Raw genomic sequence first — 27,024 nt, forward strand, 5'->3', positions numbered from 1 at the left:
CAATGGGTTTGGGCAGGATGGGAAGTGAATCTAGTTTGAAGAATGTAGCTGAGATTGCTCATCTATCTGTCAGAGGGCTTGCTCTGTTCTCATCTAGTCATTAAGTTGCTCTGATTGGTTTGCCTGTGTACCCCAACTGATGCACAGCAGCAGTGCAAACACAGAACAGGCCTGTGAACATGCATGCTCTGAACTAGAATTGGGTCATACCCATTGTTTGGACCTTTTTTTTCTGAATGATGGTATCTACGCTTTGTTGAAGTTAAAATATTTGCAAAACAAAGTAGTTGAAAAATACTGTTCCAGCCTTTTTGTGGACACAAACTGTTCCTAATTGCAGGTTGCTGGTTGGTGACATCTTTCCATTAGTACCAGACTCTTGCGTAGACTCCTGAGAGGACAAAGAACTTAACTTCCCAGAAAAATTGGAAGTATTATTATACTACTCATTATATTGACCAGGTGAAGAAAGTTTGCTTTTCTTTTTTAAAGTAGTCATTGAGAAGGGATAATCTCAATTATCTTTGAACAATCTATAAATAAAGAGAATGGGACTTCCCTGGAGTTCATTTAGACAAATGACTGCTGCAGGGGATGAGTCTCAGGACATACATCTTCTGGAACTCAGTTTACAATTTACTTTTCTGAAAACGTATTTGCCTTTGATCTTGCTTCATGAGTTCTTCATACATAAAATTATCCATTCACTTAAATAAAATAAAACCATAGGAGGTACCAAATTCTTGGCTAATGATAGAATATATGCGCCCCAAAAATTGTTTTCCAAAATATCACTGTCACTAAACACTCCACAGCCTTGATATTCAGAGATGCTGAATAGGTTCCTTAAGTCAAGTCTTTCTGAAAAGCAGGGTCCATGCTCCTAAAAACATCTCTAGTTGCAAAATCCCATTCCCATGCAAAATTACTTGAATTGCTTTCCTTTTTTTTTCTTTAAAGAAAGTAATGTCTATTTACAGTTGTTATCAGGCTACTCACATTAGGAATTCAAACTGATTATGCATGCACAATCATCAAATGGTGCACCAAAGAGAATGTTTATACATGCTGAATGAAGCAACAGTTGGGAGAATACAGCTCTGTAATAAGAAAGGCAGTTGTAGTGTCAAAGATGTACCAGTTATCTAAGGACATTATAGTCCAAGTTATAGAATACTACATAAATAAGAAAGGGTCAAGGAAAAAAAAAAAGTGTATTAGGATTTAAAACCAAGATTTCTTGATATAAAATCATATTGAGATTAATGAAAACTTTAATAGGTAAATTATTTTCAAATATTTTATTTCAAGAACTATGAACTATTTGTAATAATGCCCTTTACATAGTTGCATCTATAGAAAGCTAGTGGAGTTAGAGCAAAAAGATGTAGCATTAAAAGAACTTTCCATCAGAAATGATTGATTTATCTACAAAAGTAAACCAAATACCAATAATAAATCAAAGAGAACATTTCATAAATATTTGCCCTGTCAAACAGAGGTTCAGTATTAGAATTTGGTCAATTTTTGTGAGTGTAGGATAAGAGGATATGCAGTCAGTGCACGGAGCACTACAGGTCTTCATTTCTGTCTAGAAAGTTGTCAGTACAATGCAAACAGAGCATTTCTAATGATATCCTGAAAAATAACAGATCATAAGTTATTGAGCTGGGAGTGGGGGAAGCTACACTAGTTTTCTACATGTGTGGCAGCCACTAGCTTTTTACAGGCTGCCATATATACGTTTAATTACATCAGCCTCTTCCTTGTCCAGGATGCCCTTGTCCACGTAAGCATCAGCTTGCTGATCAATGAACTCTCTCAGCTTTGAAAGATCATAGTCTGAAAAATAAGAATTCATTTCCACAGTGAGTCTTTGCTATTACACCGCTTCACCTCAGAAACAATGTCATTGTAAAGTTTTTCCAACCAATTCACTACAAGGGCAACATGCAAAAACCATTTAAAAAAACCCCACCCACACAAAGTCTTTTTACATGTCTTGGTAACCTTGCTCTTGCTATTCAAAAGGAATGATCATCTCTTGCTCTTGATTGCTTGCTGGCAAATGTTAAAAGTAAGACTTTTCTGGTCTAGAGATTTGATGTTCTAGTTTGCACAAAAAAGTTGTTGTTAAATCCCTACTATTTTCACAACTGTCATGGATTCAAAAGAAAATACTAAGTTTTATTTATTGTTTACTATTAAAATTCCCCTTAATAGTAAGAAATTCCCGCTTGCTACAAACTCCTGTAGTGGAAATTTAAGAAAGCAACTTCCTGAAAATAAATCTAAAGAATGTAATTATTTAGCTTGATACAGAATAGAACACCCTGACATGAAAAATACTGCAGGGAGCAGTTTTTTTGACAGTGTCAGTGTCAAAGTTGTCTTTGACAAATCTTTATATGTCAATCTGTGAAACGGTGCTGAAAGACCCTTTCTTCTTTTCTGAAAGAGCGTTGCATCTAGCAACGTTGCGTTCAACGCAACGAGCGTTGAACAGACTTCCTATGCTGGAAAACGTCACTGTTTTCTATGAAAAGAATTCTACTTTCAAATAACATAAAAAAGGTAACCTATTGTGTAGTTGTAATTCTGGCAACAGATCCCATATATTCACACATAAACACAACAAAAGTTTCATTTTACTGCATAAATTAATTTACTGCATAAAATGTAAAGCTTAATCTGTTAGAATCACAAGTTAGTACTCTGGAAAACATCAATCTCTTAAGTGTTCATATGAGTTAAATGAATTAATGTATTTCACAAAAACAGATTTTTCAGTATAAATTACTTATTCCACAGACAGAACCTTCAGAAGACATAAATACTGGTTTTGTAATGTACTGCACTGTATATCACCATACAGCAGTAAGTGGAAGAACCTTCCTTCAAACTGTAAGTTCTTAAGAGACAATAATGACTTCCTGTCTTTTTATGGTTGGGTGACCAAAACTGGATAAAAATAGAAAGCCAACAAGAAGTAAATTAATTACTGCAGTCATTTTTATGACAGTATCAGACTGTTTCAACTGAGTAATAGAGAATATGGATATTCAAAACTCTGCACACCTGCAGAGGTGTCCCCTCCATATGAGTTAAAAGGATTTTTTTCTGTACTGAGGCCACAATTTCACATCTGGTCTGTAACCAGCATTACTTAAGAGAATGTAATGTGTTTGTCCTTCCATCCTATCTGAGCAATAGGGACAAATAGTACCTAGCAATTTAATAATAAGGTGGTGAGATTTCCTCCATGCTGACAGAATGAGAGTCTCCAGTGAATGATACCACGGAATGGAAATGAATGAAACAACAAATATTGAATTAATAGAAGATCTACACTATTCACATTGACATTCCCAAGCTTATTTTTCTTCCCAATACAGGGAGATGTGAAGGTTTAATTACTAAATGTTCTGTATGAGGTTACAGCCAGTAAGATACTATCCAGTTCTGCCTACTTTCTGTATCTCATAGCTGTTTAATTTCATTTTTCCTAGAAATCGATAACTGATTTCTAATAGTTACTTACAGTCTATTAATTTGGGCAAATAATTAGAAAAGTCAGCTTTGGCTTATATACACAACAGCTGCAGCATTACATCAAACTGTGGCACTGCTTCAGTAAATGAAGTGAGGCCTTATTTGCATAGTCAAAACAAGCCACTTGCCATTGCTATTAATTATAGAATTTACTTTCATTCCTAAAGGGCTACTGTTAGTGTTAGGAAACTATAAACTACCTAAGTATTCTGTGAAAAATCTGAACCTGCTATTTGCATGTATTAGTTACCTGGAGTCTAAATACAGCACCTGCTGGTGGGAGCGATCTTAATTTACACAGGAGAGGAGCTGGTCTTAAAGAGCATTGGTTTCTAAGATCACGCTGGGTCTGGGAGGTATTAAGGACAGGCCCACAGAGCCTATAGATATGCAAAACAACCTTTTGACACAAAAGCCAATCAAGCCAAAATCTAAGCTTTTGACACATTTTGCCTTTAAATCATCCAGACCACTCAAGGTTACTTTCTGCCTTTAATGGGCAGAGTGCAAATTAACATTTCCAGCATCATTAGTCATTGAAAAAGTAATAATTTCTACTGAAATTCATACAAATATTTACCTAAAGAAAACCTAAACCTCTTCAAGTATATTCAGTAAAACAATCCATGAATAAGAGTGGGAAAGACTGGCCATTTTAATACACAAATCACTTTGTGAATCACTTTTCCGCAAGCTCCCAGGTGTTAGCTGGAAGGGGAGAAGTGATTGATGTACACATCAATACCACCTAATCTTGTACTGAAGAAACACTGTGCAATGCATTCATGGTTAGATGAGCTTACCCTGACTGCACTTCCTTTAACATCATCCCAGGAGAACTGAATTAGCATTTTACAAAAATAAAAAGCATGGAAAGGCACCATAAATATAATGTATCCGAAGAGTAAGAGCAGTGTTCTAATTCTGTCGTAACTCACGCTCACTTTGAGGCCCATTTCCATTGCCAGAGGACAATAAAGATATTTTAGTGCAAATGAAAATCCATCTACGCAGAAAGCGTACATCTTAATGTATTCACAGGCAGATAAAATGCTACTGATGTGCAGTCATAGCCATTTTGAGACTGCAGCAGTGCAGAGGAAAGGTTCCTGTGAGGAGTATTCTTTATCAGTATGTGTGATACAGAGAAATAATTACACATGGCTGAGACCTAGTTATTATAATCAGTGCATTGGAAAAAAGAAACTTGTATTAGAATTGGCAGGAAAACTCTTGAGCAAATATGTATTGCCTGCTGCTAATTGCCATTGCTGCCATTGTGTGGAAACAATTTTACAGATGGAATTTTTTTAAAAGTCCTTTCTATGACAGAGTTTCTGTATATGAAAATGAATGCATTGGGCTGTAGGCATGCAGTCATCTCTGAAATGTAATTCATATGGACCTCAACTCACACAGAGGGTGGCTAAATTTCCCAGGGCTAATCTCATTTCACATCCCACTTTTCTTAGCTGGTGAAAGAAGGATCCTTCTCGCCAGGCGCCAGTCATGCCCCAGGGATAGATCCCTTGGCTAGGAACCTTCACTTACAGAGCGGGTGATGGCAGAAGACCCAGCAGTGGCAGAGAAAATGGACAGCAGGCTGGGTTTATGTAAGCTCTTGGGGGCAAAAATTATCTAGATAAATCAAGATCTGTGAAAAATAAGCCAGAAATCCTGCTGCTGTTAACTCCCTCCCTCCAGCTCTCATACAGCCTCTGAGGAAGTCAAATGGTGGGGCAGTTGGTAAGCATATCCCTAGGCAGCTGCTTCAGTCACTGCTCCACTGCTCCACAGCTTTGCGTGTGAGAGCTAGAAGTCATTAGAGTTGATTTGGGCTGTAATCCAACGTATTACAGTGCTAGTGACATAAGTTCGTATCTTAACTGTTTATGGTTATGAAACAAAACTCATTGCTGTTTGTGCTGGTGCGCACCATGCCAGCCAGATGCACTGAGCTTTTCTAGAAACAGCCTCATGCATAAAACCGTAATTAAGAGATACATTAAAATAACAAATAAAGCACTAGACAAAACTGATGTACTGTTACCTGGTGACAACCAGACCACTGTGACTATCTAGACAGCACATGACTAATTCCTGGTTAGTCACTGTGTATTTTGTGGCCAGCAGCTGTTTGAGCCAGTTTACATCACTTTGCCTTAGTTTACTATTTCCATTCATTGATTTAGCTCTTACAGGACCTGTATTACTTACCTCAAACACCACTGATTATCACTATAATCTAGACAAGCACAGTTTCACGTTACTATTATTTCATTTATAACTTAATGTAAGTTATACAACACAATTTAAATTTCACGCTTTGTAACATATATGGTGCCCACCCCAATGTCAAGGCCTTTTTACTTCATACCTTCTTTGTTACCTTGTTTGTTGTGTTTTTTTAGCCATTCTATGTTCTTCCTGATTGCTTCCAAATATGCCTCAGCTTTCCCTAGAGGAAAGGATGAGAGAGAAATCAGGCACTTACATCAATGATTGATGCAGCTTGCTTAACTGGGTGAAGTTGCTCACAGTGAAGGCCGATTAAACCTATTCTTAGTTTCTGTTTAAAAGCTGAGTCCTGTCAGCCTTCGTCAAGCAAAATTCCCACAGATGGCTAGCAGGTTCTGTCTGTGCAAGAGCAGTCATCCTAAACTTAGGATCATGGCTTTTTTGATCTGTATACATAACATCTGGTGGCAGCTGCGGATAAAGGCAACCTGCAGCTTTTTGCTCAGAATAATTGCTTACCGAAGATGAAGCTGCTAAGACAGTAAGGAAGGACTTAAATAAGATTGAGGGCTTTGAGTATCAGTATAAAAAGTGTTGGAAAACTCCATCCACACAGTAGCACTAACAGCATACAGCAAATCTAAGATTGTGATATTTTGGCAAGACAAGTTGAAATATAGCCAGTTACATTTATTGAGAAAAAAAGATGTATTACAATTACCATGATAACTCCTTGTTATCCCTGAAATTGTAAAGGGATGGCTATTTTTGGACAAGAAAGCACACAGAACATACTTAGTTCAAGGACTACCTAATAAGGCCCCTAAGGAAATAGTCCAGCTAATGGATTTTGAATTCTTAACTTGCCTGGTGCTTTATTGATATGATGTGCTTACATTTCTCAGGAAAAAAAACCCTAGTGTGATTAGAATGTTGAAGGCTATTTCTGCCGGCTGTGCATGTCTGGTCCCATTGGATACAGTATTATATATACCGTAAGTTTTGAGCTGGGAGTGCAGTTAGCTTTATTGTAAGTTACTCTGTGAAAGAGCAAAGGATATTGCATGATGAGACAAAGAACCAAATAATGATCCCATTTAAATTTCTAAAAAGCTATTGGGCTGAACATTTTTTATGAAGGTAAAAGAAAACAGCCTAAACCAAACTGAACAAACACATCTCCAACAGACAAATGAAATATGTTATTTATCACTTCCCATAGGTATTAAGACAATTTTTCTTTACTGTGAAATTAGACAGCCATCCTGAGCTTTTTTTCTCTTCTGAGCTCAAATGATCACTGCTGGAAAAAATGCCACCTTCTATCTGTGAGTGGCTAATAGTTTATGTCTGCACTGCCCACAGGACTGAACCAGGTGACCTATGAAATACAGTCAACTGTAGCCTTGATTACTGCAACTCATTACTGAGCATGTTGCAGTGCAAACACCTGCATCCAAAACAGTCTGAGCATAAAACATCAGTGCAAAATAGATTAGAAGTGTGGTTTTTTAACCAACTGACTACAAAACATAGATGCTTATGCTGGATCCTTAGCAATAAGAACCCCCTGAAAGGTTTCTGCACCAACTAACATCCTCCTTCAGAAGTTCCACACTGCGAGGAGGCAGAAGACAGTTTCTGTAGATTTGTTCTTAGATACAGCAGCTCATTCACACCCCACGGACAAAGCAATTTCAGCCCATACAGTCTAACATAGCATGGCATGTGGCATTATGTGTAATGCTGAGGCAACTAGGATAATAAAAATACCACTATGTTAAGTTTGCTTATTAAGACACTAACTCACTGTAACAGGTTTTCAGAGTTATGTAAAACAGGTTAATTGCTGATGAACCTTAACCTCTGCCAATGGTTAAGCAAATTGTTTCATTTTGCAGAACTTTTCAGCACCAGCTTGTTCTAACATAAACTAAAGAAATCAACTCAGAATATTGAATGATGATCTGATTTCACTGAAAAGCCACATATGCAAAGAAGCAAAATCTCTCTGCACTACTGTGTTAAAATGCATTTCTTATTGCTTTCGAAAGGGGTATCAGTTCTGTGAAAGATTATGCCCTTACTCAGCAAGGATATAGTTTCATATGTGTAAAAGTAAACACGTGTGCTGACCCTGTAACTATAAACTGAAGGCGTTTATGCTTCCATAATGGAAAAACAATACCGGAGTAAGGAAGAGGTTCGAATCAGTTGGAGCACAGCTATGTAGCAAGAACAATGGCTATTTTGTACCTCTGGGCTCTTCACTGTTTCCTGCTGCAGCCTGTTCTTCATTTTTTGTAGAATCCTTTGAAATTTCATATTCCTTTTCCATTTTAGCTGCTTCTTCCTTCGTGCTGTCTGCTTCTTCACTACTCTTGTCTAAAGGGATAACAAGAGCAATCTTGTATCCAATGTACCGAAAGCATTTCTAAAATACAGCAATATGATCTTTAGGAAGTAAAATGTTTTGACTGATGACTGAGGAAGAACCTCATTGGAATCTGGCTCGAAGTGGTTTCTGTAACCCATCTATACCCCACACCTCTGGAAACACGAATGCCTAATTCTGAGCTTACAAACAGTAGCTGAATACAGGTGACTTAAGTGCAGTAATATGTAGTTCATAAAGGCTCGCTCCTTTCTGCAGAGAAAAATGATAGGGAATTCACATTCACTACATCCAAGGTTGATAAAGAATGAATTTTTAATTATTTAAGTCTTAAAAAGCATGGATACAGCTTTCTTTCACACACGTATAATGAGTGGACTCTACTGAAGAGAAGGACAGTGATTATACCTCCAAACACTGAACAATTAAGTAAAAATTCCTCTCTTGTTGTGTGTTTAGTCATCCAAGCTGTGGCTACAGGTCCTTGAAGGATTGTTTTTTCAACTAGTAGTGTGGCTTCTAAAGCAATCTGTATGCTTTTAACTGAATAGGTGAAAAAAGGTGTTATTCTAGGAAAGAAAATTGTAGAATAAATACCTGCTGGTAGTTTTGTTCTCGTCTTAGCAGAAGGGTTCTCAAGCTTCTTCTTTGTCTGCTCAGCTATCATGGTATCTAAGTTTTCTAGAAATCAAGGCAAAACAAGACAAAACCTCAGGTATTCTTCAACAGATATGACGCAGAACCTATTTTCGGCTACATCAGTTTGAATGGTAAAAAAATAGTCTCCATCCTTGTCTCTGAAGAATTAATGCAGAGCCAACACTAAAAGAACAAACAAAAAACTACACGGGACTTTGATCAATCTTATGGAAAAAATTAACAACTAAAAGATGACAACAGGAGCTCCAAATAGAGCCAATTTTCATAAAGACAGTAAATCTGTGCATATATATTCTAATTAAATCACATAAGTCACGAAATATAGACAACGGCATCTGTAGCAATTAATTTTGATGAAAGCAATGAAAGGGTTTAATTAACTCCACAAGACTATTAAATATGTGTCTCATCCTGGTGGGAAAATACTATCCTGAGCTGCTTATCTGTCTGGATTTTATATGGTTCATTGGAAAAGAAGTCAAATAGATTCATTTAGATCACATAATTAATTAATTAATTCAGATGAAATATATGTGTAAGTTGAACTGACGGAAACAAATATTTTTAAAAGCTGCTGAAGTCAAGAATTTACCTGAAACCCAGTGACAGCCGTGGCCATGTATACAGCTCTAGAAGTCTAGAAAATGTTTTTCTATTTATATTTCAGGGCTAAACTCATCTAATTTGGAAGTAAAAGCACCTTTTCATTAAGATGGATGTTTCAGATATAAACATTGTATGCTTATGTGGGAAAAAAATAGTCCTTTCATACAATACTTAACAGATATTCACAAATAGAGATCATCACACAATCTGCCATTTCTCCTCAGTCATATTACGGACAGGTGTAGAATTTTCTTTATCAGCTTTTTCTAAAGGTTCAGTTGAACACGGTAGATGTCAGCTAGTTGCTGGGATATTTTTGAGACCCTTGGTTTAGAATTGTCAATATTCCCTTGATATAAACAGCTAGAGTATTGAGTAAGAGATACGTAACTGCGGCAGAATAGATTTTACAGGGCTAGTAAATGCCTTCTGTGTAAGGCCAAACCTTTTCCATTGGTAAGATGTTCAGCACTGAAACCTAAAGATTAGTTGTTTAGCAAGTACGTTGTTCTTCATGGTAAATCACCAAAAGCAGCTCTGCCTGCCATCTGATGAGAAATTGCATAATCCTGTCTGCCCGAGTCCTCTATATTTTGTTATTTACACAGAACTAAAATGGAAACAGTTTTAGTTGGCAGCCTGCCTGATTGCACCCTGTCATTTCTACATCACATTAAGTTTCCCTTCTGAAAACTATCTTCATTTGCTTCATATCCTTTTAATGTGATTTCTGACCTTGCCATATGCCCTAAACTAAAGAGCCATGGGGTGGGTTACAAGCTGGATCAGATATGCTGAGGAAGAGAAAAAACAAGCTAGAATTACAGTGGTGGTATTGATGCCTCACTAATCACTTGGTCCAAACCTTATTGAAAAGACTGTAAACATTCCTTTCAGCTGAGCTTAAAATAATATTTTTTATCCCAAAGCAGCACCATACTAGTATTCCAGCAGGAATATAAGTATTTTTCTGTTGCAAGAGGCACAGTTTTTAGTATAAGATTATACAGCTAAGAACTTCGTGCTTCATTAAAGATATCTACAGGAAAAACAGCATATTTACCTGGTGTTCACCATTTAAATATGTTCACTTAAAACCCCTCTGTGGCTTCAAGTGAATAGATTATTATTCACTAAGTTACACAAATGCAAAAATTTCACTGATTTTAGGTCTTAATCCAGCAAAATCTATTAAACTAGCCTTAATTTTAAGGGTAAACATAGTATGTTAAAATAAATAGGATTATTTTAGATGTTTAAAATGACACATATATGTAAGTGCATTGATTCATAAGTGCCTTTCATGCGCTATCTTAAAAATGCATGCATTTAGGCACTGCTGCAGTAAGCTTGTATTAACAGAAAATAAAAAGACTTCACCACAAGACGGATTTATAACTCCCTTAGACATCTTTAGATTTAAATGTCTGCATACTGATAATATTTCCAAATGTTTTTGTTTATGTTGATAGACTGTAGCGGTTAAAAATCGTAGATAGATGCACATCCAGCATGTGCTACCGAAGACAATAGGATTCATGCTCCTCCATTATTCCGTAACTTCTATAAATCCCATCAAGAATTCTGTTTCAATTTGGCTAACAATTTAATTTGAGCTCGATATATGCATAATAAACAACACTTATTACTGCTTTGTCACGTACAGTAACATGGCATTTTATATGCACTGAATAGCTACATCTGCATATGAGGTATAATATGGCACCGTAGACCATTAAAGCAAGATGGAATATGATAACAGCTATATTCTATTTTCAAAGATTTATTTCATCCATAAATGTATGGACGAGTTTATATGACAGGCCTTTTAATAAGGACTACATTTTACAGGAGAAATATTGGAGCTATCTCGCCAGCTGGGCTGCGCGTCAACAGGAATCTCAATATTTCATAAGCAGCTCTATTTTCTGTGTGACAGAAGTTAACTGGGTAGGATTGTTCATGTTTATGGGGATCATCTGGTGGACCTACATGGATAACGTAGAGAGAATGTCAACGAAGAACCCCAGTTCTTCTTAAACAGGATTTATTGCCTTTTTTGCCCCTTCAGAAATAATGCCTTTAACAGCTGGTATTGTTTCAAAACACGTTTGTACTTGTCATATCTCCTAGGCCAGGGCAGAACAACGTTAGCTCTAGGTTACACTGATGGAGTGAGTCATCTTCTCAATTGAGAGGTGCCTGGCCAACAGCTAAGCAACTGCATGGCGTATTTGAAGGTCTAACAAGAATTGATTGCTTTTCCGGTATCGTTTCCCTAGCAACGTCATTTTTAGAGGGAGAGTTCAGAAAGGTACTGACCTTTCCACAGAGCCGGCCACTTATTTGAAATGGCACTAATTAAAACAACGGAACAATAACTACTGAGCTAATGGAAGTGACCTACGTTGGTAAAATAGGTCACTCCTCTGGCAGCCAGCTTTCCACGGAGCGGTATAATCTCATCACTTGAACCAGACACCAGGAGTTAGAAGGTCTGGTTTCCGCCTCGCCTCAATCTCTGCCTTGCTCTTTGATCTGCAGTGACGCACTGAAGAGCATTCATGCTGCAGGAGGACTCCTATTTTCAGTAGGCATTTTGAGGTGTCCTAGGGCCAGTGCCCACAGGCGCTACACACCAAGAGATTCTATTTGCACCTGGAAATGAAAATTCCCAGCACTTTTGAAACTCTGAAGCCCTTTGAATTGGGCGTTTGGAAACCTGAATCGCATAAAAGCAGAATGTTTATCCTTACTCTAGGAGAATGCACTGCGATAACACCCTTTATATCTGTGGAAAAAGATACTATTTAAAAAAAAATTACAAATTAAATTACTTTGTTCTTTTTAGACAGGCAGAAATTAAGGTACCCATCAGAGTATTTAACGGAATTGGAAATGGAAGCCTGAAATGCACATTTCTCCACAGATAGACAGACTCACGGTGTCTTCTGGACTCTTGCAAATTTTCCTGCAAGGTATTTTTCCATCTGCATCGTTTTCTTGCATCTGGGAGGCAGTTTCACATTCTATCCTCATCAAATTGACTGAAGCTGAGATTCCATGTCATTAAACTACTGCAGAAAGACCTGCTTTGCTGTTCTGTTTTCATACAGCATTGAAAGACTGTGTTTATTAAAGAAGAAAAAGGGATGATCATCTGAAATCAATCTTAATGACAGTTTAAAAATGAGTTTACTTAATGAGTTCATATACTACAGCAGCTTCAGCCAGAAAGCTTTGTGCTGATGACTGCTGTTATGTGATGCACCTATTTTAGGCACTAAAAAAGCAGTTCTCCCAGGGCTCTTCTGTCTCCTGCAGCAGATGAGCCTTAAGGGCTTACAAGGCCCTTTTCCATCTGTGACAAAACCCAAGACATCTCAGCAGTTGCTTGACAGTTCTGTGAGGAACAGCATACCTAATTAATTCTTTAGCCAAATCTTCCTTTTAGATTACATGAGTGCATGTTCAAGAACCGTCAGTATCCACTGAATTTTCACCAATGTAGCCAAAAGCAGAGTTTGACCTTTAGTCAGCTCATATATGCAACATGCATATGTCACATAAACTGCTTAAACTGCAGTGAAGAAGAGAAATGACTCCAGGTCTGCTAGAGCTCTGTGGCACAGTCCTTTCCTAATGCCTTCTCATCCTGAGGCTGCTATGCAGCCTGTGCACACCTTTAAATACTTTGATTGCGTGCACTTTATAAGCATGATGGTTTGGGAGTGAAGCAGCACACAGACGCCTCTACTGCAGGCGTGGGATGGAGCTTAGTTTTGAAAGTTCAGTGACACCTTCTTCATCCCACACCCACATCATCATCTCAAATCATAACTTATGGTCTCCGTGCTCAGCTGTCAATGCTGAATTCAGATATTAAGCGTTTTTTTATGCAGATATTAAATACAGGGAGAGAAACTAAAAGAACTGCCCTCCTTTCTTTAGAAAAACAAACCACTTGGTAGGATGAAAAACCTAGATTTTCAGGAACCAAGCAATACACTTGTCAAAAGAGACACTACAAGGAGATGGAGATTTCTCACAAAGTATGCAAAGCACAGAGGAGGCAGTGAAGGGAAATGGAAGAAGAGGCAATATACTTGCAAGACATAGTGCAAATTTAAAGGAGAGACAGTGATAAGCGAAGGAATGAACTGTAATATGTTGATTTTTATTCTAGTACACATGATTTGATAGTCACGCAATGTGGTGGGAAAAAAGAATTAGTAAGACTAAAATTACTGGATTTCTTCCCAAAAACCTGTGAAAATTTAGATCCTTTGGATACTGGAAATACTACGCTCTCACACATAGTGTCACCCTCAGGTGATGCCCATTTTATTATACTGGATAGTAGTCCTGTTTTTCAAGAACCATGAGGGAAGCTGTCATAGACTTTACACAACACAGCTGCCCATTTTATTTCTCTGCAGTGAGAGTCTGAATGGGGAACACAGGAGATTAGATCTAACCAGTGCAGTCAAAAAAAAATTCATGTGTCTGTGCAAATGCAGAAGTAGCATGGGACAGACATGGATGAAGCTACAGAAATATAAGCTATAAAGTTGCAGTAGGATCTGCAACCAATATGCTTCCTGGCTTCCAATATTGTCTGGGATCTTTGCATACTCTCCGTTCCCATATCCCTTGTCTTACCTCAGTGCAAATTCATCTTGGGTTTAACTATTCACATATACTTTATACCATCACTACCCCGTCTAAGGTGCTTTTCAGATATGTGAGAGTCATTGATCTCCCTAAGAACAGTACAGCATACTGGCATCTGTGTCACCTTAGTTCATCAGATATGAAATAAATAGTAGAGAAAAGAGAGCTGCCTGAAATTAAATAACTCCCACTGGCAGCTGTATGGATCATTCATATGATAAAGTGATATTGGGCAAGGTAAATCACCAAAGGGAAATTCAGATAGGGAAAATCGATTAGAGATTTTAATGCTTATGAAGAAAACCTCCAGAAGCAAGAAGGAGCCCTTTAAAAAAAAAAGGACATTAAAAAAGAAACAGAAGGCATTATCCAAGAACAATTCCCTGACTGAAATACTGTCAGTGCCCTTCACCTCCCGGGTCAAAATTTAGGAAAGAACAAAAGGTTCACATATCACTTGCAGCCTCTGGCATTGGTTTAGCCACACCTTCCCTCACTCCTTTGAAATCACAGTCCGCATCAGGGAGCATCTGCTCCTCAAGACAGAGAGTGAAAGACAGTGAGGGGAAAGATGATGCCAGTCCATGCTGTGATCTGCTCTTTGCCTCACATCCTTGGCTCCGTGCCTGTTCTTGCGCAACTAAACAAATATCAGGATCAGACCTTTAGCCTGCAGCATCTGTGCTGATGAGACCCTCAGGGATTAGTCACAGTATTCAAAGAAGTCCTCCTCTCCCAAGAAAAGGCCAGATTGTGTCTACTGAGCACTGGCCTACGTCAGGGAAATTGCAGAGCTCTGTCTTCATCAGAAGTGGAGTTGTTGAGGGTATTGAGCATGAAATGTGAGAGGCAGAACAGCTATTCCGTATTCCTTAGCACGGAGAGACAGGGCCATGTTAAAAATCAACACGGGATTTTCTGCCTTTTCTGTTTCTACCTGATTTTTTTTATGCAGCCTCCACCTGGCTAAAAGAGAATATTATAGTCAAACAATACCCCAACAGTAACATTAGAAAAGGACCAAACTAATAAGTGTGCATATGCCTCGGTAATAGCTCACCAACGAACCATCCACCGCCTTATTTAGCACGTCTTGCAGTTTGATCTTCATCCCAGTTGTCCATGGAGAGCAAATGATGAGGGGGTAGAAGAGGTAAACAGAGACATCTGTTCATGCCCATTTCTAACCAACACAGTCTCCTACTTAGTCACGGGGGAGAGCGTGGATTCTGACAGTGAGTCAGAGCCAAAGGGAGGCGGTGTGAGAGGTGGCTTTGGTTTGGTCTATGGAAGGAGGTAGCTGTGACTCAAACACTGCATACTGATGAGCTGGAGCAATTTCTCTGTTTTCCCTCCTAATTAAAGAGGGGTTTGATCCCCAGTCAGTCTGCTGTGGAGTGTATCTTGTACACTGGGGTTCCAGTAAGCCAGATGCTCTACAAGGAGGTGAAAAGTATGATTCCCCTCAGAAAAAGCAAAGCCACAGTGTGCTTAAACTTAATTTCCTTCCCATTTCTTTGCCTCTTTCTTTTCTCTAATGTTGTTCAGTTGTGAAAAATACAGAAGCCCTGATTTAGAAACTGAAAACAAAATGAGCAACCTCAATTATAAGACGCAATAAAATATGCATTATGTGCAGTATCACAGTGAAGCTTCTCTACATCTGTGAGACAGAGAGGTAATGATGGAAAGAGTTTGTGCTACATGTATTAGTCAATAAATGAGAACTCCGTGCAAAAATACAATGTGCACATAACTAACTCACATTTCTAGGGTAACAGGTCGTTGGATAACACAACTCTCATTTGTTTGGGGTGGCAATGGATAAAATTGCTACAAATCTACTCTTGTAAGCAGTGTACAGCAGGAGGATATAATCAATGCACCGTGTAAAAAGAATTCATATATACACACTGTTGTCTCTTAGGAATTTGTCTACTCTCTCTGAAAGCACTATTTCTGCTGTGGTCCACTAGGCTCTAATCACAAATACTTCCTAGAATGGTTCTAAAAATCACTCATTACTCCTTAGGGGGAGAAGATTTACAAACATATCTGAACAAACTGGCAGAAACCATTTGTTCCTGCTTCTAAGCTGAAAATAATATTATTAAAATAAAAGCATTACAAAACTATAGTTTACATTATTACTATAAATAGAGGTTTTAACAGGGTGGTTGTGTACTGATACGCTTTTGTTTTAAAATTAGCTAAGTAGCCTGGCATACCCAGGAGAAGTGACTTAGCACACAAAAATTTCCTCTTTGTGTGGTGTAGACAAAACTTTTCCCTCATATTTATCTGATCTGTGATAGACGGCTCTGATAGAAAAGCCACCAGAGTGAATCTCCACCAACAGACAGAAGGAAAACGAAGGAAAGTAGGATATTATTCACAAAGTAATATTCGAATGGTACAAGTATCTATGCAATGCATTCCTTATCCTGCTCTGCTGAAATCAAAGTGAGTTTTGCTACTGGCTGAACATCATTTTTACCCTTGAAGCACCCAGCGCTGTACAGGATACAGCCCTTTCAGTTCTCCATGGAAAATTTAGTATCAGCTTTTTATGCAACAAAAGCACTATGGATGCCATGAATAATGAAATATATCATGCTGAATCAGCCATAACCTCCCTGAAAGCTTGCTGCTTCTTTCCACTAGTCATTATGTGGAGAGATTCCAACTCTTTCATTCCACTCTGTCACTGCAAAAAGCAGTCGCTGTTTCAATAACCGTCCCAAGTCCCTCCCCATACTCAGCCTGTTCAGTGATAACAATCTGTGCCTCTGGCAGGTTGGGGCAAGCAAGAAGAGTTCAGCTGCTTGGGCAGGTGGTTATGTTGATACTGCAGTCGAATCTAATCCACAAGCCACCTTGTGGTCCTATATCATATAATTGATTACCTCGTGTTTCCTGTACCAACAACATTTGTCCATTCTTGTAATTGAAAAAGATGATTTTTTTAAAGCAGCTTTCAATCTTCAGAGCAGATAGGCTTTCTAAAAAGATTTCTGAAAGCTTTTGAACAGGCTAGAAACACATCGTGAGGCTTTCACTCCACGGAAGAATTTCCTCCCAGTACATAAAACACAGCATTCATAGTTAAGAAAGTAAAGAGTGATAGAAGACAGTGGCATTTTACCACCAGCAGGGCCATTATCGAATATAATGCATTTCAGCTGAACATACATTTTCTATCAGTTTGTTACAGCCTCTCCTTAATGCTTCCAGAGCTATCCTTTCTGAATACATTCTGTAAAAGGTAAGCAGTACTTTTTCTCCTTTTTCATATATCTGAATATGCTGGGTTTGGCTTTCTGGGTTTTGTGTTATAGATTATATTTATCACATGAAAAGCTTTTAAATATGTACTATATAATATTGAATATGTGTATTAAAGCATGAATTTCCTTTCCCTTACATTTGTACGTGTGTGCATGTGAGCTTTTCTTGCACCACACTGCAGTTAGATCCTTTGTAACTTAAACCTAAACCTAATAATCACTGCAGCAGCAAGATACTTTTCCCTAGAGAAGGATACAATGATGACATAATGCTGTGGTTTCCAAATCCCAAACCAGCTGTTACTGGTATATGCATTCAAATTCACTGTCTCTGCATCCATGTGAGAAGCGCAAAAGCCTAGTGATTGAGTTCAGTAAATGATTTATTATTTTGAATGTATAATTCAGGGACATAGCTTATGCATGGCTTCAGCCACAGAGTGGGGAAGTTATTACAATTTAGGCAGTTTCCAACAGTAATAAAATAGAGAAAGGATATAGTCCATCTGCACAGCCTCAGTAGCTATTTTCCACCAGCTAGCATGGGATCTGCTCACTGATTTTGGACTGAGGAAACAACTAAAAGCTGCCAATTTTTTAAACTGCTTCTTCTCTCTGACAGACATCCACACCAGTTCCTTTATCTGTTATAAATAAACACAGCTGGGCATCAAACCCTTACCCCAAACTGCACCAAGAAACACAGGACTTATTCAAGTACTACTGGCTATATTATATTGTAACTTTTAGTTGAATAAAGGGTAGCAATAAAACTGCTGCCAGGCTTATGGATACTGCAAGAAGCTAAGATTCTCTTGTGCTTGCTGTTCTTGAATATTTGAATCATTAACTCAGTAAGTGAAGGTCAGCTTCAAAGTAATTTCTTAACAGCAAGACTGAAGAAAGAATACCATAGGAGCAACTTGAGACCTATGAGAAAGCTTTTTCCACTACAGTAAGTTGTTTTGATGGAGTACAAAATACATCTCTCTGCAGAAATCACTCATTTGCAAGGCAGAGCCTGGATATATCAGTTGATAGTCTTATTTTAAATCCAGACTAAATCAGACCTCTGAAACTCTTAACCTAATCCCTGCCCTCTGTACTATGTCGTCATGGCAATTTGTTTCCAGGGTTACAGTATTTATTTACTCAAAGTGAAGCCAATGTGAATGACTGCCCTGAATTTTAGCAGGAAAAATGCATCCCTAGTGTAATTCCATTATCTGAGTGTTCTTGCGTCAGGGATGAATACAGCCTATTAAGTTTTGGCACAACACTCTCGGTGATGGCAGTGTCTGCTCAAGCCGTATTATCTTCATTTGTAGAATGACACTGAAACCACTGTGCTTGTAATCAATCATTTCTTTATAAGTATCTTTCTTTAAAGAGACAGGCAGTCAGGGAAATAAAGAGCTGAACTGTAGCATAAGTTGTCCAAATATTCCAAAATTTGAGGACTTCTCACACAAAATAAACAGATAATCTTGGTCAAATAGATATTGAATTCTTTAGAGAAGGAGGTGCAGTCATGCAGTGAATGTGAAATATGATCCACTGGATTTTTTGTAACCAAGTAATTGATAATCAATCCATACAGTTAACAGCTGCATCAATCAGTCATGTATCTGCAATGGCCCATATCAAACAAGCCAGCAGAAGTCACGAAAGATCATTGTGAGTCCTGTCTCTATGACAGGCTGATCTATTAAGCTGAGAAATTGCCTTGATATAAATAAAAAGTTTTCTGGGAAATCCAGACCAGCAATACTTCGGAAAAACAAAAAGGTTGCGCAGACCTTATGTGGATAAGCCTCTTTTCTCTAGCTCTGCTTGTTTATCTAGAAAAGCTACAAACAGTTAATATAGAAGAGTTTGTAAAAGCCATTAGAGGTGTGCAAGAAAACAAAACAACTGAAAACCAGGCTGTTCCAAAATCCCTCTTCGGGAAATTTTACAAAATCTGCATAGCCACAGACTCTAAAATGGATCCAGGAAAGAGTGCTTCAGAAATCACTCCCCTGCCAAGAGGTAACACTTCCCATAGATGGAAGGAGTTTTACTTGGTAGAAGACCATAGCCCCTCTACTCTAGGTACTTACAGATGACAGGTTAAAGGTGCTGAAGTGCTGGATCCTTTCTGGAAAATAGAGGTACCTGATCCACCTCAGTATAACTGAGCAAAACACTAATCTTCCCCTGACATAAAGCCATTGAAATCAAGTGCCCTTCCAGTTGTGCAAGTGGAATAATCTTCTAAACACATATCTGATAAAAAAACCTTTCCTTCATTAGATGGAAATATTAAAGCAGTATGGAATTCAACATTGCTATAAAGAATGATCAAGCATTTAGAAGTACAGCCTTAACAGTTTGAACTAACAAGTCTGAAACAGGACTCATAAGAATAAGGAAGACAACAATATAATTATCACTGTTGTTAGAGTAAGAACATAGCATGAATAACACTGTTGCATAAAGTATTTACTCTCACCCAGATAGGAAACACCTTCTTCTGGTGTGATTGTTCCATATTTAACCATCATCTTCACAAAATCAATCAAGGTTTTCATGATAGTTATCAAGGTCTCTTTCTCTTTTGCCTCTGTCTCTGTGTGAGGGGATAAAGCAAAAATAGTCAAAAACTTCAGGCAGGTCACAAAAATTCAGTTCTGCAAACTCTGTATAGACTTCCTGCATAAAAAATGACCTACTCACTGAAAAGTAGCAAAAAGAACTCCTATACGTGCTTCCCTTTAAACCGTGGCTGCAAAGTACAGCCAAGCATACTTTAAAACTTCAAGGTTTGGTTCTTCTTTATAGCTTTTTGTCGTAAAGGTCTGTGTTATGGAAGGCAAATGCTTTTAATTCCATTTTAAAGATTAGAACACTAAACGCAATGACATGAAGAGACTCGACAGAGTTCAAATTGTTGGTCAGAGAGCAGACACAGGTAGAGTTTTCCATAGTCTCTGTGGAAAACTCTTTTCTTTAATTTTCTGTGAGCTACTTAGTAGACCAGTCTGGCTCTGTGTAAGGAAGATGGCTCAGAGATCTTTTCTCCTACAAGTTCCATGGGTTCAATGACAAAAATATAAAATGTCTCAAATGAGATTGTTACCATGCAGAAGACCATAACTCAGGTACTGGAAAACAGATTATATGGGTGGCACAATCATGACTGTAGAGTAGTATATGAACAATGATTTTTCATTGTTAAAATCCATCTTTCTTGCTCATATATATCTCTGACTACCTTGACCATCACTGCTTCTTAGCTTGCTTTCTCTACTGCGCTTATCTGCTGGACAATATTACTTCTATTTCTGCATTAGTAGCATGAAACTCCTCCATGACACAGTTGCACAAGCTCTTCCCACACCCCAGGTTGTCACGAAGGACCCAACAGAGCAAGGTTCACTGTCAGACTGGGACAGTCAGAAATGTACTCAGCCTTGGCAGAGGGCCAGCTCCTTCGGAGAGCTGCTGAACAGGTTTTTTATTGCTGCCTGCATCTGTAGGATGTAACTGAATCCCCTCTCCTCCTGCTCAGTACAAGCCAGCAAGTGAGCAGAACGAAGCAAGAGACAAGGCAGAGCCATGCAGCCAGTGGCACCTGGTTCTATTTGCTTGATAACCTCTTAAACCAAACATGCCCTTCTCCTTTGTCAGTAGAAAAAGAACTAGCACACAGAACTACCATGGAAAAAGAAAAGAGCTGGAAGAAGAATAAGGTTTGTAGATTGGTCTTGAGCAAAATTTGCTCTGAGGTCTTCCATTCTAGCTCTCCAATCAGGTGTATATGGGGACAGTCTAAGGAAAGATTAGGGCTCCTGCAGGACAGGGAAGCTACAGAATAAATTGTTGCTGAGGGTGCTGGAGAGAGCAGAAGATAGGCTGGCTGCAGAAAGTGAGAGTGGCTGTGTGGTAGAGTGTGCTGATAAGGGGCTGTGGTGATTTGCCATAATCTTGCCTGCAATAGCTGGAAGGCAATGACGTCCAGCACCGGAATAGGAAGAGACAGGCAGAGCTTTCATTGCAATAAAAAGCAAACCTGTGGTTTGTGAAAAGGCTGGGAAGCTCAGACTCATTTACTGGTACCATCGTTGTGAGGATTCTACTGTGGCTTTACTTCTATCCCTGTTGACTTAGAAGACACAGATGTTACTGAAAAGATCTCTGGAGAAAACAACTTGCCAGTTTTTCATGATGCCCTTACGGGAATGGAAAGAATTCAGGATTCCTGAATCATACAGCACAAGATGGGAAGGGCTACCTAGGTCACACAGTTCTGAGCACTGTTCCTCTCAATGTTTGGCCATATGAATCAAGTTATTTTCCTTTATGCATCATAGAGAACATTTTTAAAGCATGTGATCTCTTGCAACTAAGGAAGCTCTAGAGAAAGGAAGGGAAGGGAAGTAGGAAAAAACAGAGAGAATCTGAATTTTTTGATTTTTTTTTCCTAAATACTTCTGTAAGCACATGATGAACTCACCTGAGTTAAGACTTTTTAATAGAGCATAAAAGTTTGGAAAATATTGCAAGTCTTCAAAATTATCTTCAGAAGGCAGCTCATTTCTTCTTTCCAAGACATTGGATGATGACCATGTGTTATCCAGTGTATCATCAACTTCCCCATTAATGAAACTGTCCTGATCAGCTTTGCTTGGTGTCTCCACAAAAGACATGGAAAAAAAAAAAATCAGCATGTTGCTTTCGGTGCTAGAGTTAACAGAGCAATAAAAAACATCATAATCCTATGCCAATATTTTCCTAATTATGAGGTGAAAATTATACTATTTTCTCAAAGTCATTTCAATTTGGGATCTGGCTTAAACCTCCAAGTAACTCACAATTAATTTTTCTATCTAAAGGAATTTCTTTAAGAACACCTTTGGTTTCCAGATTGAACTAATTATTGCCTAAGCAAAGGAGTGTATTGGTCTACTTGTACCATTCGGCAAGTGAGTCAAAATGATTAGCTAAGAAATTACCATTTTTTCCCGTTGCCTTTCTTTTGTATCACTGTCTGCTCTGCTTGGAGGGTAATCAAAATCTTCAGACTCCTTCTCACGGTCCTTTGCTTCATTTGCAATTAGCTGTTGTAAAACCTCTGCCACTTCATCCTCCAGGGTATAGGCCTGACTCTCTGTGATCTGTTAAGATATTTGTGCAGAGTACTTATGGAAATTGTGGTTTTACTTGATTAAATGTCAATATGAAAACTGAGCTTTTGTAAATAGGTCACTTCAAATCTGTTTGCTTCAAAGCTGAACGTAGTCATATTAGGTGTAACACCTTCACTGATGTGTGTGTGTATACACCTAGACATATAGACATGTTTATATTTACATAAATGTACATATACACACGTGCAAACACACATCGAATATGTATGTGTCCATTAAAAAACAGCCACTCACATAGGTTCCAATATGAAAACAAACACGTATAGAGCGTAACACAAGGAAGACCAGCTTGAAAAATGGACCTGCAATGCAGTCCACCTTTACATGTACATGTGTATGTGTGTGTATACAAATATACGTGTTCTGCAGCGTGCCTATATACTATTGGATAGCTACAACAGAATACGGTAATACAGAAAGGAAAAAAGCAAATAGCTTTCTACAGCATCATCAAAATGTTCTCTCTTTGCTTTGTAACAGCTGCCACTTGAAAGAGAACTCCACCTCGCAGCTATCCAACATCTCCCTTTGTAATCAGTGGGATTCAGCATGCAATAGCTAATTGCCAACTCTAGTGCAGAAAGGATAAGGTTAGTATTTTAAAATATAGAGATCCTATATAGCTGTGGCTAAAACACCCAGAGATTCAAGACAAACCCAGTCTTGCTAAAATTCAGTAACCATGAGAAATGTATCCTCAACTAACCAGCATCATTATATGTCAGCTGATGACAATAATTAGTAGGTAGGTAGAAATGAGCTCAGACCTTTCTCCATATGCATCCAAAAGAAACTAATAGTACAAAAGAACTCAATGAGAATCAGAAAAGAAATTAAAGAGAAAAATGAGGGCAAACATGGGAGGAGTACAGTCAGTGAGTGTTTTTGCGACACCAGAAACACTCTGCAGTTTGGTCTATTTTGTTGCAAAAGCCACCATGGGAACAACAGTGTTATTGCAGAACTGAACCACTGTACCCAAACGAGCCAAGAAGCTTCCCTAGAGCCTAAATCCCATTTATTTTCACTCAGGTCAGCATTATTAGCTGGACACAGTGTTCATCCAAATGTTTTCTTAAAAGATCATTAAACCCACCCCCAAACAGCAAAACAAAGTATTAACAAGATACTTACTAGCCCCAGATTTAGAAGTTTGGAAACAATCTTGTCAAACACTCCTCTATCGTTTTCCTCATATATTCTTGCAGCAATTTTTTGAACAATGTCTTCAGCAGTCAAAGGAGTGCCATCTAATTGATGGAGGCCATCTGGATCATCTAAAAAGATTAGAGTTTAACTCTATGCTGACTGTCCTAGCTCGTTTGTATTAGACATCTCATGAAAAATATCTGCCCGTATCTCTTTCTCTCCAGAACAAAGCTGCATTTTGTAGACATCTTAGGAATATAGTTTGATCCACATTTTGGAATCCATTACACCAGTTCCAATGAAAAGTTCTTCACATCCATTTTCTGCATCTGAAAAATGACTTTCTCACTGGCTCTTGTGAAAGAGCAGAGATGAATGTCAGGAGTGCACTCTGCTGTTTATAGTAAAATTTGTAAGAATGAGAGAACACTGCTCACATATCTGCTCACATGCATCTGCTTTCGTTGTATGGCCAATAAGATCAAAACAGACCATAGAATCATAGAACTGTTAGGTTGGAAAAGACCTTAGAGATCATCAGCTCCAACTGTACCTGTCTGCTACTAAACATGTCCCCAAGCATCTCATCTACCCACTTTTAAACACCTCCAGGGATGGGGACTCTACCACCTCCCTGGGCACCTGTTCCAGTGCTTGAGAACCCTTTAACCATGCCAAACACCATGCTATCTTCTTGTTTGGATTCCAGCAAATGAAGTTTTAATTATGTGATCATTAGTTAGGACAAAAAATATCATCATGGAGAATGGGAAAGTGAATATGATGAGTAAGCTTTGGTCTGTGATCAGCATCCTTTGATATAATTAAAAATATCCTGAGCTAAATGCTGCTCAAAACTCTCAGAGGACTCACTTAAACTACAAGTCAATTAACTACTCCTGTAGTAAAGGGAAGTATTCTTTGGCCTTTGGTAACTTTTTTCAGCTTTTTTGATGAGGAGAATTATCTAACATTGCACATAGCATTCCAAACAATTATATGCAGTTATGTAGAAGTGCTTGTTCCTTTCAAACCAAAATAAATATATTTGTCTTTAAAAATATCTCTCATTTTCCTTCCATCATATCTAAACTGCTAAAAACCACAATGCAAATTACACAGTTGGATTTTCCTCCGCAGAAGAAGACTGTGAAAATCAAGAGCATTTCATTCAGATTGTGTTTCAAAGCCTAATTGTAATACAACAAGCTTCTACAACTGGAAAAACTGACACTCCGATAACAAATACAGGTCACGTTTAGTGGTGAAGACAACATTTATAACTCCAATTGGTTTGCAAGAGAAGTCTAACCTAAAAATCACTGAAATATGGTTATAGAATACCTTGGAATTTATAATCCAGTCCACTTTTTGTGGAGTCATAGTCGTCCACAAGCCTGCGGTTCTTGGTGGAGTCTGCATCATCAATGGCCAGATGCTGTTCATACAAAGAGCTTCTAATTGACTCCCTCTCCTTTTCATTCCTCTCTCTTTCTGCTACTGATTTTAGCAGGTTCAGGTCATCAACAAAGGAGTAATTCCTGAACTCTGGCTTATTTTCTGGAAAATATAGCAATGCCCAGAAGACATAAAATATAACTCTCTGAATACCATTATGAATATTGCTATTAAACCAGGAAAAGCGTTTTACCTGTGGGAACTGCTTTCCTATTCTTGTCTGCCTCAGCTTCAGCAATCTGACACACAGAAATACAACAAATAAACAAGCAAAACAAGGAAAACGGGCAGGAGTGGATACGCTTTTATGAGAGACCTCGTAATTTATCAATATCAGCAGAAGCCTTAATGCCTGATCTTCACTCCTAGTAAGAAGTTTGCCTCAACAAATTGAACATGATTAAGTGCTTGGCACTTTTTGTCAGTACCACCGCATCCTCTGAGCAGAATCAGACATTATGAGAAGCTGCAATAGATTTTCCATTTTAAGATAAAGTCCCAGGTCCCACTATATTCCTGTTGGATGTCAATACAAAAGGGTTACACACCTGTGAGCTGTTGGAGATAGCGACCTGCTTTCTGAAAGCTGGACAGTAAAACTCTCAATGCCAGTTTTTAAAAATTATTGAAACCCTATTCTGTACCCAACACCATCAATATTTACTTTGCTAACAAATCAATTCTTAACTCATTTGTTAAGTATTAATGGATCTGGTACCTGAAGTCTCAAAATATTATGAAAATATCAAACCCCAAAAAACAGTGTAAATATTTATATTTCACTTACCTGTTCCTCCAAAGGTCTTTCTACGCTTAACTGTCTGTTGTGTATAGCTTTATCTAGAATAAACACATATATACCCAGTTATATGATCCATGCGGCTTACAAAGAGACAGCACATTTTTTTCTTTATTTACAGTTTTCTCCCACAAAACACGGTGTCTTAAATAGAATCATAGAATCACCAGGTTGGGAGAGACCCACCGGATCATCGAGCCCAACCATTCCTATATATCTAATGGTTAGGTCTTGTAAAAAAATAGGAATGGTTGGACTCGATGATCCGGTGGGTCTCTTCCAACCTGGTTATTCTATGATTCTATGATTCTATGAAAATCCGAGCTCTTACAAGAATGAGAATACAGTAAAAAAAAAGTCAAACGTTTAGACAAAGCATGACTGCTTGGGGCAGAAGGAAAGGTTCTTCAAAAGATCTAAGGGAAATACAGATATAGACTCAGTGACCCCCTTCCGATGAGAAAACTCATAAACAAATTGGGGGGGAAAAATGCTGTAAGAGATTGACTAAAATAGCACTAATCGGATTGGCACCAGCGAGAGATTAAAAATCTCTTCCATCCAGGATAGCGGGGGGAGACAGGGAGCAAGAGAGAGGGATGAAAGAAGGGATGCTGCAGGAGGGATGCAAACATCGCTTGGAAGAGATTGAAGAATATTAGAGCTTTTCCCTCTCCCGGCACCTCTCTTTTCACTTTCAGCGCCCGAGCGTCTTCGCGGCAGGAATAATCGCTTCTAGCTGCGGAAGGAAAGTTTTTAGTCCCCTCTCTCCCAACCCCCCCGCGGAGAGAAAGGCTCCCGGGCAGGGTCCTACCTGCGGCGGGGGGTCTGGGGAAGCCGCGCCCGCCGCCCGCCAGCAGCGCCAGCAGCGCCAGCAGCGCCGCCCCCGCCCCGCGCCGCATCCCGCCCGCCGGGCGCTGTCCGGCGCCGCCGTGGTGCTGAAACCGCGCACGCCGACTGCCGCCTCCGCGCCCGCGGAAACCAGCCCGGCCCGAGAAAGGCGGGGAGGAGGAG

The 27,024-nt window shown here is 38.7% G+C and overlaps 1 protein-coding gene across 1 annotated transcript; it reads right to left on the reverse strand.

Moving 5' to 3' along the window:
* Window positions 1-726: 726 nt before the first annotated feature.
* SCG3 (secretogranin III) lies at window positions 727-26,912 on the reverse strand. The gene is made up of 12 exons (XM_069867038.1): window positions 26,825-26,912; window positions 25,999-26,051; window positions 25,405-25,450; window positions 25,098-25,313; window positions 23,739-23,881; window positions 22,410-22,571; window positions 21,911-22,088; window positions 19,907-20,023; window positions 8,783-8,866; window positions 8,047-8,175; window positions 5,930-6,010; window positions 727-1,842 (listed from the first exon to the last, which is right to left on the reverse strand). The coding sequence occupies exons 1-12, from the start codon at window positions 26,910-26,912 to the stop codon at window positions 1,724-1,726; spliced, it is 1,416 nt and encodes a 471-aa protein (XP_069723139.1). The 3' UTR covers window positions 727-1,723.
* Window positions 26,913-27,024: the final 112 nt, after the last annotated feature.

Source organism: Phaenicophaeus curvirostris, chromosome 12, assembly GCF_032191515.1.
Source record: "Phaenicophaeus curvirostris isolate KB17595 chromosome 12, BPBGC_Pcur_1.0, whole genome shotgun sequence".
Lineage (NCBI taxonomy): Eukaryota > Metazoa > Chordata > Aves > Cuculiformes > Cuculidae > Phaenicophaeus > Phaenicophaeus curvirostris.

Bases quoted from the DNA above. Each gene is read 5' to 3' on its own strand.
- SCG3 (XM_069867038.1), bottom strand. From the start codon at position 26,912: ATGCGGCGCGGGGCGGGGGCGGCGCTGCTGGCGCTGCTGGCGCTGCTG. The intron at 20,024-21,910 runs GTGAGTTCATCA...CCCCTCACACAG, and splicing joins ATTAAAAAGTCTTAACTCAG to AGACAGAGGCAAAAGAGAAA. The intron at 1,843-5,929 runs GTATGAAGTAAA...CTTATTTTTCAG, and splicing joins CAAACAAGGTAACAAAGAAG to ACTATGATCTTTCAAAGCTG.